The sequence below is a fragment of the Anomalospiza imberbis genome, chromosome 1, assembly GCF_031753505.1.
Source record: "Anomalospiza imberbis isolate Cuckoo-Finch-1a 21T00152 chromosome 1, ASM3175350v1, whole genome shotgun sequence".
NCBI lineage: Eukaryota > Metazoa > Chordata > Aves > Passeriformes > Viduidae > Anomalospiza > Anomalospiza imberbis.
This window is the reverse complement of record NC_089681.1, coordinates 120052724-120065305: the sequence shown is the minus strand read 5'-3', so window position 1 is coordinate 120065305 and position 12582 is coordinate 120052724. Positions and strand designations below refer to the sequence as shown.

At 37.3% G+C, this 12582-nt stretch overlaps 1 protein-coding gene across 1 annotated transcript in view; it reads left to right on the top strand.

The window, feature by feature from the left end:
* STK31 (serine/threonine kinase 31) overlaps nucleotides 1-12582 on the top strand; it is a 28474-nt gene that overhangs the window by 9690 nt on the left and 6202 nt on the right. The window contains 6 exon segments of the mRNA XM_068187703.1: nucleotides 6620-6675; nucleotides 6677-6783; nucleotides 8619-8656; nucleotides 10085-10217; nucleotides 10677-10794; nucleotides 11200-11260. Of these exon segments, the coding sequence (XP_068043804.1) occupies nucleotides 6620-6675; nucleotides 6677-6783; nucleotides 8619-8656; nucleotides 10085-10217; nucleotides 10677-10794; nucleotides 11200-11260 (513 nt within the window).

The following is a 12582-nucleotide window of genomic DNA, read 5'->3' as shown; positions in this document are numbered from 1 at the left end:
AACAGTCTACAAGTAAAGCAAAGCTGTCTTGGAACTTGTTTTCACCCCATTGTCCAGTTTGGTTTTGATTCCAGTTTGGTTTGGATTTCATTTGGGTTGGAGATAAAGGAAAGAAAACTGTTAACGTGGACCAGAGTTGGAACAGGTGCAGATTCAGTGGTGTGACTGGGGAGTCTCAAAGGCACTCATTTGACAGAAAAGATAGTTTCTTTGGTGCCATTCTGACGACAGTGTGTGTGAGGTGCTTTGGGGTTTTGCTTTTGTTTTTCTTCTTTTTTGTTTTTTTTTTTTTTTTTTTTGTGTTCCCAACACCAACAAGTTGCATTCTTCCATGATAAACATCATGAAAAGGGATTTTGTTCTTGAAGACTACTTGAGTGATGTACTAAGTTGCTGAAATATTTGACAGTCTGGACAATGACACCTGTTTTAATCATGAATAGCTAACAGTGAAGTCATGTCTGCATGATGCATCATGTCTTACACTTCTAGAATATTTGAAATGCTGCTGAAATAATCTTACAGCACTTTGATGCTTCTGGTAGCTCTACATATATTTGTTTAACTCTCTTGTTTCATCTTGACAATGTGTGGCCTCATGTGTGGCTTGAAAACTATTTTTGTTCAGGAACAGCACAGCCCACCCCATCTCCTCACCCATTCTGACGTTATTCCAGGTTGCCTAAGCTAAGGTGCAAATGAATGATGACATGAAATCTTCTGACTTTTCAAGAACATGCCATTGTAAAAAAAAAAAAAAATCCTGCTATCTGAAGTGGGGAAGTTATCATAGCAATCTCATAAATACTCAAATACTCTAAATGGGGAAAAATGAAGAAGAGAGGAGTTCTGCTGAATGTCGCCTATCCCCCAGAGTGTCTGAGTGCTGCAAAGGTTATGCAAGTGGTAATGAGTGTGGAAGAGTAGAGCTCCCTGCAGAATTAATGCAGTTTTCAAGATGACTAAGTAGCAGCTGGAAGCAGCCCATCTCCAGACTCCTGTGGAATTTGTCCTAAGTATTGTGAAATCTTTGGTAAGTGAAGAATACAGATCATGAGTTTTGCTGGCATCATGCTAGAGTTGTGGAGCCACAAAAGTTGTCCTCTTTTAAAGCACGGTGTAGTGACATAACTTTTTATTTTGCTGAGAGTAATTTTTAAGGTTCTATTTTCTGTGTTGTACCATTCCAGAGAATCTTGGCTGTGGTATTTTCAAACAGAAGAAATGTCCAAGATGCACACAGTAAAAAGATGTGTCTAGTATTCTGCCTGTCATACCCACTTAAATAATACTGACTGTAGGTAATCGAGCTAATATTTTTGATAGTGCACCCAAGTGTGATGATGTCACTGATTTTGTTTCCAGCTCAGTTAAAATGAAGTTAATGCAAATTCATTGTACAGGAAGCCCAGTGAACCCCAACAGATGGCTGAGGTAGCTGGCTATTAAACTGAAGCAGACTGTTTAATTCTGCCTAATCTGTCAACCCGACTGTCAAAATTGGCTTTACTGAGTTAGAGCTTGCTGTTCAGATGCCTAAGCAATGTGCTCTTCCTTCAAGATCCCCAAAGTGCTGCTGCCCTCTCTCACTGTCACAAAGCTCACTTGTTTTGAAGCTCCTGGAACTGAACATCTTGTCTTGCCTTGGGGAAACCTGGTGCATGTCAAACAACTATCACAGGTGTGAGTAAACCAAATGAAGTTTGAGTGCAGAGTAAATGCATTATTTCACTTGTCGTTGTCTGTGCTTTCTTAGTTAGTTTATGCTGGTTTAATTGTGTCTCTCCTGGATACTGTCCCAAAAAGAAAGATGAGTGACTTGAACATTTGTTCCTAATCAAGTATTTGTAAAACCTGTGTCTTGGAAACATAAGGAGATAATCAGTGAACTGGGATATCACTGGGACATAGCGTGTATGAAAATAACAAAGATAGTTCTCCTGGAGTGGAAAGACTTAAAAATAATTTCAAAACTAAGAGAACTTAATGTAAATTCTATGTCCAAAGAGGAATGTAGTGGTGCTGACCAATTTACAAGCTCTCCTATGAAATTTTGCTAAGAGGATGGCAGCTTTACAGATAAAATAAAAGGAGTAATTATAAGTTCCCTTGATTGCAGCTCAAGTGGGCACTCATAGTAATAGTGTGTAATATACATACTGACTTTTCAGACTCTGTAGCTCATTTTATGTGGATGTTTCTGCTAATTCGTGATTTTAATTTTGAAACATACTGGAGATTGTAGTGTATATATTCAGCTTTTTTTGTGGTGGTGGGAAGAATAAAAAAATATTCATGCTAAAGTTTAAAAAAGGGGAACTATTCAGTTGCTCATTAAAATAAAAAAATGGGGGAGGGTGGATAATTTGAACCATTGAAGGATACAAATTGATGCCAGAGCTAGCTTTAGTTATTTAATATACTGCAAAGTAGTAACTTGCACTAAAGGGAGCCAAAACCTGCTCTTGTGGACTTTCATAAGCATTGTTAATGTTATCAGAAACAAGATGGAAAGCTGGCTTGGAAGGTAATATGACTGGGTCTGGTGGTTGATTGTGTGGGGTGGTTTTTATGGTGTTTTTTATTGTTGTTGTTGTTGTGGGTTTGTTTTTTTTTTAATGAACTGAATTTTGTAGTTTGAAATTCCTTTAGCCTCTTTTAAAGGAATTTAATTCTACTGTTTGCTAGCGTGAAGAGCTTGCATCTTTGTAAAGCAGACTATTAAAATGCTGCCTGTGTACTTCATGCTCTGTGAAGTTATCTAATGGGCATTATCTCAGCCATTAAATGTCCCATGCACACGAGTTGGAAGGAGATTTGTCCTGTGGCTCCCAAGCCATATGTTGAGCTCCTGGATTTTCATGTAGTCATGTGTAGACTGTTAAATTTTCTCTAGTGCTTGAACTGGTATTAACTGGAGTTTGGTTGCCTGGTTGAATCTTCTGCTACATTAAATTTCTATTCCTCTAGTTTTTGAAGTAATATCCTGCAGAAATCTTGTCTTGGAAACTGTTAATCATGAGATAGGGTCCTTATTATTTTTCACGCAGTGTGCTACAGTATTTTTTTACAGAATAACTCTTGCCTTATACAGGAAAAACAGAAGGAAGTATGTAACAAAAGTGTGTGCTTTTGGTCACCAGAGATGCCTAAAAGTGCAGGAGTGCCTATTAAATATTTTCTGTTGTTGTTTCATATTTTTAAGTGTTGAATGAATAAATTGTGTTCACCTTCTGTAGTAGAACTTAATCCACTGGCTTTTGTTATCCAGCCCATTAATATCTGGATGAATTACAGCAACTGTTCAACTGCTAATCTAAGCTTTTTGAGCAATGTGTGCAACAACTCGGGGATTTATTTTTAGTTGGAGTTTGTCCATCTTGCAATTTCCATCCATTGGATCTCATTCTGCCCTTGTTTGTTACAGGTAAAAGGTTTCTAGTAAATCTTCTGTGGATACTTAAAAATTCCTGATGAAGTCCATTTCTAAGATTTGACTTGATAAACTAAATTTAGAACACTTCTGAACCTGTGTTTTTACATACTTATTTTAACTGTGTCTGCAGATACATTTTTATTATATATTGCTTGTTGGTTGGAGATGTTAATTTGATTGCTCATCAGCTCCATGTGAAACTGGTAACTCCTGGTAACTCTTCTCTTGTGTCTTTTTGCCTCACTAATTTCCCTCCACATTAGACTTTCCAAGATTTTGAGGCAAGTGTGTGTGTGTGTGTGTATGGTAGGGAAGAGAACATATGTCAGGACACTGTGTTAGAGGTACTTCAATCATTTTACTTTTTATTTTTGGAGATATGGAGAATGTAGAAGGGAATAGCAAATCTTTACAGCAAGTCTGTAAAGCTGTAGCTTGGTCTTCCATGTTCATATATATTTTCATATTTCTGTGGGCATGTCACAGTGGGTTAAGTCACGGTGAAAAGAATGTTGCAAGCCTGCTTCTGAGTATGGATTTTTAACTTCCTTCATCCATTTCAAAAGTTTTGTTTTTGTTGAGTCTTATAGGTACCTTGTCTGATATGAATATGGGGCACCTCTAACTAATCCTGCCAGTCATTCAAGGAAGATTTTTGGTTTTTGTTTCTAGAAAATTATCTTTAGTTTAATGACCTTTCTGCCAATAATCAGTAGGGAGCTCACAGGTCACCTGCTTTTCCTGCTAGAAGGCAAGAATTCCTTTTTATTCTAGAGAATTCTTTTCCAGCCAGAAATCTTTTGTAGTCTGACTTTGTGGATGTTTTTTTGGATGTATGGACATGTGGACAATCCAAATTCTAAATTCTGTAATACAATCAAAAACTGGAGGACAGCTAGGACATTTTAAGTTTTCAGTAGCAGTTAAGACTCACATTGTTATCAACAGTCATGCAGAAATTCTTCCTTTAGGTCTCTGATCATGTAGTCATATTTTTACTCTGTGGAGCAAAGCAGTTTGGTGACTGACAAGACTTCACAAGCGCAGAATATTTGTAAGTCGAGTGTTAACGAGAGAACCTGCAATTAAAAAGTTCACTATTAGAAATAATATATTTTCTTCTTTTTTACTTCAGAAACATTACTGCCCCTAATTCTGACTGTGCAAGTGTGTGTGAAGAGGGAACATTTTGTCGGTAGTTGGGCAGCATGTCTGTATAAATTCCAGAGATTTATTCATCCACGCATATATGAGATTGCATTCTTATGAAAAATCACCAAGGTTGCAGTCTGCACATAAGTTTGTGTAAGGTTGGAGCAGCAGTAATGAATTGAAGCTTTCAAATTTTCATGGAATTACTCAATTTCCAATGGATTCATTTTTCAATGCCATTAAAAAATGTTTGATACACTTATATTTTTTTAATGGTCTGATATAAAGATTGGTGTCTAATTGGAAATGATACTGGATAGGCAGCATTCCATGGCTTTTTATCACTGGAGGCTCTGTGAGCATCCTGCTCCTTCAGATGGAGAAAGTTGTGGTGTGTTGTTTGTAGGTTTTTTTCTGTTTTAGAGTTGGTTTGGGTATTTTTCTGTGTGCATGCTCAGAGGTTATGCTTTGCAAATCCACTAGGTGGTAGGCATTAAGCATCTTCTAGCTAATTGTATAGTAGAGAAATTTTCACAGTGTTTTACAAATACTTGAGGGGGTACTGAAATACTGCTTGTAAGTATGTTGATTGAATTCTGAGGTTTAGCTTAACAGGGTTTGATGGTCCTCTCTTCTGTTGGGAACTGGAGCCTGCTTCTGCATGCTCATGCTGGTGAAATTGCTAGTGTTTTAGAGGACTGTGTTTATAGTATGAAAAATAAATGGGAAGAAATAGGATGTAACTTACAGGATTCTTTCCTTGAGGACAGCCTGGTGGAATATATGCAGATACTCCTCTGGTGTGACTAGTGCTATTATTTTTGTAAACAGAATGTGATATTGGACATGAAACTGTTACTGATCACTTTTCTCTGCCCTATTACCCACTTTGGGCTGCTGTTAAATGGGCTGATTTTTTTCTCTATCCTTCAGAGTGTTCCATTTGAACCTGGCTATTACCTTGCCCTGCCATTTTCTAACTGTGTGTATCCTGGTGTATTGAATTCCAGCTATTAAGAAAATGCAAAAGAATGATTTAAATAGTCTCCATAAATACAGCACAAACCCCTTCCTGGTACTTACTTATAGGGAAGCATATCTGTACAAAGCTCATGCCATGTGGCTCAGTTGAAAATTGCTGTTTAAACAGCTGATTGCATGGAATGAATGCTGCTCACTGTGGCAGCTCTTATGAAAGTAGGTTTATAATTTTTATAAAATGCTGTTTGTTCTGGATTTTTTTTTTTTTGCCACTGTATTCAGTAATTACAATGTGAAGAAATTCAGATCCCAGTCTGAACTTTTGCTGTGGTGTGTCTGTAGTGCCAGTTCAGGTTGTGGCATCATCATGCATAGTTCTACAAAACTGGTTAAACTCACTTCCTCACCTCCACAATACCTGCAGCCCTCAGAAAGGAGAGGCCACTGCTGTTCCAGCCTCTAGTGGTAGTGTCAATCATTTTACTTGGTGTTCTACTTGGTTGCTCTTACCTCTGCATTTCAAGGGTCAAAAGCCTTACGTTCAGAAGCATTCCTTGGCTGCTCACCTTGTCTCTTAATAAAAATTCACTTTGTTTTCTGTTTCTGATATTTTTTTCTGAGTTTTAGTAGTTCTCTGAGGACCATTATAAATTGAACCCCATTTGGCTCTTTAGCCTGAAGAGCATGACAAAGTCCATGGGGGAGAAGTAACAAGAATACAAATAACTTCTTATGAGCTGTCAAGTTTTTTGTGGTGTATTTTTCTTCCATGCTTTCAGTTTAAAAACTAGACTTGATGATCTCTGCATCAGATTCTTTTCTGCATTGCATTTTCTAGTAGACATACTTGCACTTCATCTCATAGGAAAGTGGAATGTTAAATAAAGCAAAATATTCTTCACTGGATACAGAAAGAGACTTTTTTAGTAGAAGTAATTTTACACCAGTAGATAGTGCTAACTTCTGTGATAAATGAATCTTGATTTTAGTAGGTTATATGTGGTCACAGTATTCATCAGATATGCAAACCTGTTTTTGTTTGACACACAGGAGCTGACAGCTTCTCTGGAGATGATGTATGGTCAAGATTCTGAAGCAGATGACTCAGGAGGTATTTCAATACTTCTTTGAGTGGATGAGTGTTAAAATGAAGAAATTAATTTGTGTCAGAAATAATATGGACACAACTCTGCAAATTCTTGCTGACTGGATCAGTGACATCTAAAAGGTAAGAGAGCAATCAATCTTTCCTGTTGGTGAAAATGATGAAATGTGACACTGTCTCTCCAAGCTTGTGAGGCACAGGCATTAGTAGGGCCAAGTGTTTGTGGCAGGGAGATTGTGCATATGTACAATGGCTCTAAATCTCAGTGTCTCAAACCAGAGTGAAAGGTAATGCATCGAGGAATAGAGTGTTAATTTTCCTTTATTCTTGGTGCAGTAAGCTGGAGATTATACAGAAGATGTCCTCTCAAAAGAAAGCAGGAATGCCAGTGCTTTTATGCAAGTATAATTTTGGGTGTGCTCTTCCACCTTGGTTGTGTGACGTAAATGTTTTAATTAGTTCTTTCAAGCTGCCTTTGGAGAGAAAGATTTCAGATTTTAAGAGGTTTTAGTTCAAAAATGTTTCTTGATGAAGAATTACGTAAAGAGCAGCCAATCTCACTGGAAGTGTTGTAGGTACAGTCTGTAGACAAGTACATAATAGATTTTCTTTCTCACTGAAATACTGAGTGTGGAGAATTTATACAAATAAAGTGCAGACCATTCTGCATTCTGATGCTGTGTCTCAGTCTGAGTTGTAGGAGGTTTGGAGCAATGAAATTGGCTGCAGGTTATTTGTCTTAAAAGGAGATGGATGGTGCAAGTGGATTACCATTCATTGAGTTCTGCTTGTAAAGAAAGCACAAAGTAGGGAGGTAACTTAGAGACCTTCCTACCCCTGTGCTTAATATCTATGCTTTTTCTCAGTGTAGGACTCAATCTTCCTGGAAGGACTGTCAGCTGCTCCTTCTCCATTCCTGCAGGCCCACCTTCCTCAATCTCCTTCCTTGTCACTATGACCCATAAATATTCTCTTTGTGTCTGCACAACCTCCCTGCCCGTGTGAGTTCTACATAACCACAAGGGCTGTGCCTTCTCATGGGGAATAAGTTTTTTGCTCTTGCATTTCATTGTACCCAGAGCATTTACTGTAGCCTGATACAGCAGTTTAGACTTGGTGCATGTCATGTAGAGTATAATGTTAATGAATGTAATTACTTACAGCTGTTTATAATCATGCTGGTTATTAGAGGGGGCAAACAAACGTGCAGGTGGGTTTCTGTGATTGCAATTCAGAGTGTTATTCTGCATGTAGAAGCATGGCTGAAGTTTAATATAGTAACAACTTTGGTTTATTTATTTCAAATCTGATTTGTTCTGCAAAAGCTTCTGAGGTACAGGGAGTATACACAAATTTGGTATTCACTGGTATAACACTAGTTGGTAGATCAAGGAAGACATTGTCATTTATCCTTCTTTGTCATTTCAACTTTTGCTATGCAATTTTTCCATTGCAATTTAACTTCTACCTCCTTTAAAAAAAAGTAAGTAATTGTATAGAGGAAATGCTCCTTTGAAGTCTTTCCCTTCTCTTTATATTCAATACTTACTCCTCTCCCTCTTTTTCTGGATCCAAATTCATCTACTGTAGCATCTATGAGAATCTAGACAATAGGAAATGTATAGGTTTGGGTCAGTGACAGACAAGGAAAATTTCAGAGACTGTTTGAATTTTTTCCAGCATGAATCTCCAGGCTTCCAGGAGAAACACTGTTTGAACACACTGTTCAAGGGTTATTTATTTATTTATTTAGTTAGTTAGTTCCTTTAAGCTTAAGACAATAAAACATTTTCACAATATTTTGTGGAATACACAAGTTTGACAGGTACATGAACAAGGTGTGGTTTGCAGGTTTCCCTTATGACTGTGTATCTTGCCTGTTAAATACAGCAGTGTATTTCTCTTTTAGTTCTGGTTGCCAGTTTAATATCTCTTTTTCTGCAGATATGAGCAACAAAAGTTTACTAAAAACAATGATCAGTGTAAGTATAAGCTGATGGTATAGATTTTTCTCTGTCCCTTTCTGCATTTTATATCTTGAAGTTATTTCTGACTTTTATGAAAGTACTTATGGTTTCCTGGTGAAATCTTTAACCTCATGCCACACTTGATAAACTTTGAAATAGATCCCAGGAGGTGTCTTCATCTCTGGCAGTACCATATAGGAATGGAAATCTTGTCTACTGCTGTGTGGGCAGCATATGTTGATTTTTGACATGAAACTCAATAGGAGGGATTTTGACTCTTTTACTGTTTCATATTATGATAAACATAATGGGATTAGGAAAATAAAACCCAATCAAGGGAATAATTAACTTTATTTTTGCCTGGTGAATCTCAAAACTGTTATTTCTAGAAATTGTTATATTAGTCAAGTGTGAGTTGAGATCTGACACAAATCCTGATTATATTTCCAGGAGGTCTAACTCTTTGCATTTCTTGCTTGTTTTTGCTGTCTGACTGCTAACTTCTTATTTTCAATTGCAAGGCTGATTGCTTGGGTAGGTTTGGGGTTTTTTCCTTTCTGCTCTTTGAAGTGTTGATGCCATAAGCATCTTCAGATTCAGAGGAAGTGGTTTGCAGTAGGGATGAAATTCTTGAGTTGGCTTAACTAAGAAATATTGGGAAAACTGGTTCTTCCTTCTCTATGTGCTCAGAACCTTTCTTTGAGCTTTACCAAGTTTTTGTGCATGTGCTGAAAATACAGTGAAAATTCTGTTTGAATTAATGGGATTTCCTCTCTGGGTCCATGTGTATGCATAAATTTACTTTTTCCAGTCCTAAGAGAAACAGTTTTTCATCACTTTCATTTTGCATGGGACAAGTGCTCTTGCCTTACCAGTACTCTTTTTCTGTGCTGGTGTGAGCCTTTTTCTTAGTTATTTACATTTTCCAATAAGCATTTCCTCCATTCTCTTTCGCTCACTCTGAGGTACTTGCAGTGTCTCTGCAATGGCAGTCCCTGTTGTGCCAGAGAAGGGCCATTTCAATAAATACTGCATCTGTCCTTTGATGTGGCATCATACTAACAAAAAAACCTGGAGTTTATCTTGTGACTGCTCTTGGTGATAGAAGCAGTGACTCACACTCCTTGTGTGCTTTAATATTCCACATCTATTTACCTGTGCTAGCTTTAAAAAACTCTTTAGTAGCATGTGGAATATGAAATTGCACTTCTGCACAGAAGTACCAGGTAGTTTTATTCTGTTGAAACTCTTGGATGAACTCTTTGACTTGCTAGCTTCCCTTTTTGAATCTCTATAAGAAGAGAGAGAAAAATCTGATAAAATAATCTTTCCATTAACAATGGAATTTCCCAGTCAAGGTTTCACATCATAAAGGTTGGTGTGTATAAGTGAAGAATGACTCTCAATCTTTACACTCTCTCTCTCTGTCTCTAACTCAATCAGGAGCATGATGAAGCACGGAAGTACACAATAAGTACTATTATAAGTACTTACAATAAAGCTATCTATATAGTTCACCATGAGCAAAGTATAATCACTGTCATACAGAATAGATACTTGGCCAGTGTTGAGATGAGTTTATGCCTTATTTATTTCTAACCTTTTCTGATACAATTTCTTTTTGATAAATGTCCCTTTATGTTTTTAGAAGAGAATTTTAGGAGTACCTTGGTCATGAGAGGTTAGTTGGTTTAAAGCTTCAGAATCCCAGTGGTAGATTGCCTTAGTCAATGCTTCATTTCATATGTTTGAATACAAAGACAATTTCCTTAAAATAAAGCTTTGAAAGCTGGAATCTCTAGATTTGTGACAAAATCAGTAGTATGTAGCTTAAGGGGATTGAGGTTTAAGCAGAATATTGGTTTTTCAGGAGATTTTAAATGTAATTAAAATTAAACTCAATAAAAACCCTCTTCGGTGTGGAAGGATCCTGAAAAGCTGAATTTGAATAGGCTCCAGGTTGCTTCTTTAATGCATTTGAGTAAAATATTAAAATAGAAAGATTTAACAATTTCTGATTTTTTTTTCCTCCTAGTTCAAAAAAAAAACAAAAAACAGGCAGAGGAGTTGTTGAATAGAAGACATGTTATTCACTATTTATTATCTATTAAGAAAACTGTGAAAAGCTTAGAGGGCCAGTTAAAGTGGAAGCTGTTTGAATAGAAGAGATTTTATAGTGTTGGAATCTTTGTCTGTGTTATTCAGATGGGTTAAGAAACATTAATTTTGTCTATTCCAAGTAAGAGGTAACAATGTAGAACAGTTTCTGTTTTCTGAATTCAATTTTGCCTGTAAATGTGGAAGCTTTACAGGCCCCTGAGACCAAGCTTGAATGGTTTAAAAAAAACCCAAACAACTCCACTAACAGACCATCAAGGAAAAAAATAAAAGTACACAGGCTTTTCCATTTCAGTCTCTAGCCATGACACTGTGCTTTTAACTAATTCTCTCTGATGATAGGTGTTGTTCACAGCATGAGCAGTTTTGCCCAACTCTTTCTACTGTGCTGGTTACTTTTATCTTTGTTGATAAAGTGCGCATCTTCTCCTTGGTGACAGAAGTCAGCTTCTGTTCCAGCTTTCAGAGTTCCCCACTATTCCTCAGAGAGCTTTAAAGAAGGTAAATACTACTTCAGCTTTGCTGCTGTCGGCTTGATTGTACATTAATTATTCTAATGATGATGCTTAGGGAAAAAAAGAACTTGAACCTTTGCCTCTGAACATTGTAAAGGGGCAGTAAGCTCCCAAGAGGGCTTTAAAATGAGATGCACTAAGGAAACCAATTGGGAAAAGGATTCTTGAGTAATGAGGTGACATGAAGAAAATGCCTGCTTATGGGAGAAAAAAGTGGATGAATTATGGAACCTGGTGTTGCTGGTAGATTAATGACATTGCTGTGACTTTTATATGTGACCAGCTAATTAAAATAAATTAAAAAAAATCTCTTTGTCTTAGGAAACAAGTAGGCAAAAGGCTAGAACATTTGGCTTGTCATATAAATAAAGGGAACACCTTTTTCAGTGATTAGGTTTTCAGAGATTCTCTTGGGTTTCCAGGAAGGAGACTGAGTAAAATATGCATTTGAGAACACATTCAACTCCAGAACTGTTACATGGAAGCTGTTTTCAAATTCTGATGCAGTAGATTACTGTTGCTTGGTGTAATAGCAGAATGAGAATTATACGCAGACTTTGTTATTCCTAATGCAGTCCGATGATTGCAGTGGTTTTGAAATTACATAATAAAATTTCTCTTAACATAAAAATCAATTCCAACTGTCATAGACAGGGAATTGTACTACTTGCTGACAGCTGAGTTTTCTGAGAGGTCATTCTAGGTAGAGATGGTGTAATTGTGAAAAGTACAGGAGCTGAGGAAGACTTACTGCTGAACTGAGCAGCTCATGTGACAGAGCAGGAAGGTTTCACCGATGGTTCACAGCCTGGTTCAGGTTTGTGCCTTCTCTGTAAGGGTGTCAGTACTGCTCAGTGCTCCAACTTTGTGTGGTCACAAAAGGATGGAGCTAGCAACTGATGGGCTCCTGCCACTTTGAAAACTTGTCTCCTCCAGTTTGGCCAGAGCTGGTGCTGGCTGCCATCATGGAAGGGGGTAGAAACTCAGGGTCTGGCTTTTATTTTGACAGTAGAGAGTCCCAAAGTATGTTGTAAACCAGGAGAGGGGAAGCAACCAGTAACAGGTAAAAAGCAGGAAGGCATAGAAGAAAAAATAGGCAACCTGGCAGAACTAAATTCTTCAAAATAGTGCTGGATGTCTTTATGTATTTGTAATTTGGTTTTATTTTTTTAATTTGAGAAAATTTGGAGTTTGTCTTCTTTTCCACCTTATGAGCTTCAATAGTTTCTTAGTGCTTGGTATGTTAGGAAGGAGAAAGCAGCCAACTTTCCTGCATTAGGTGATGTGTTGGACAGCATCTCCTCCACG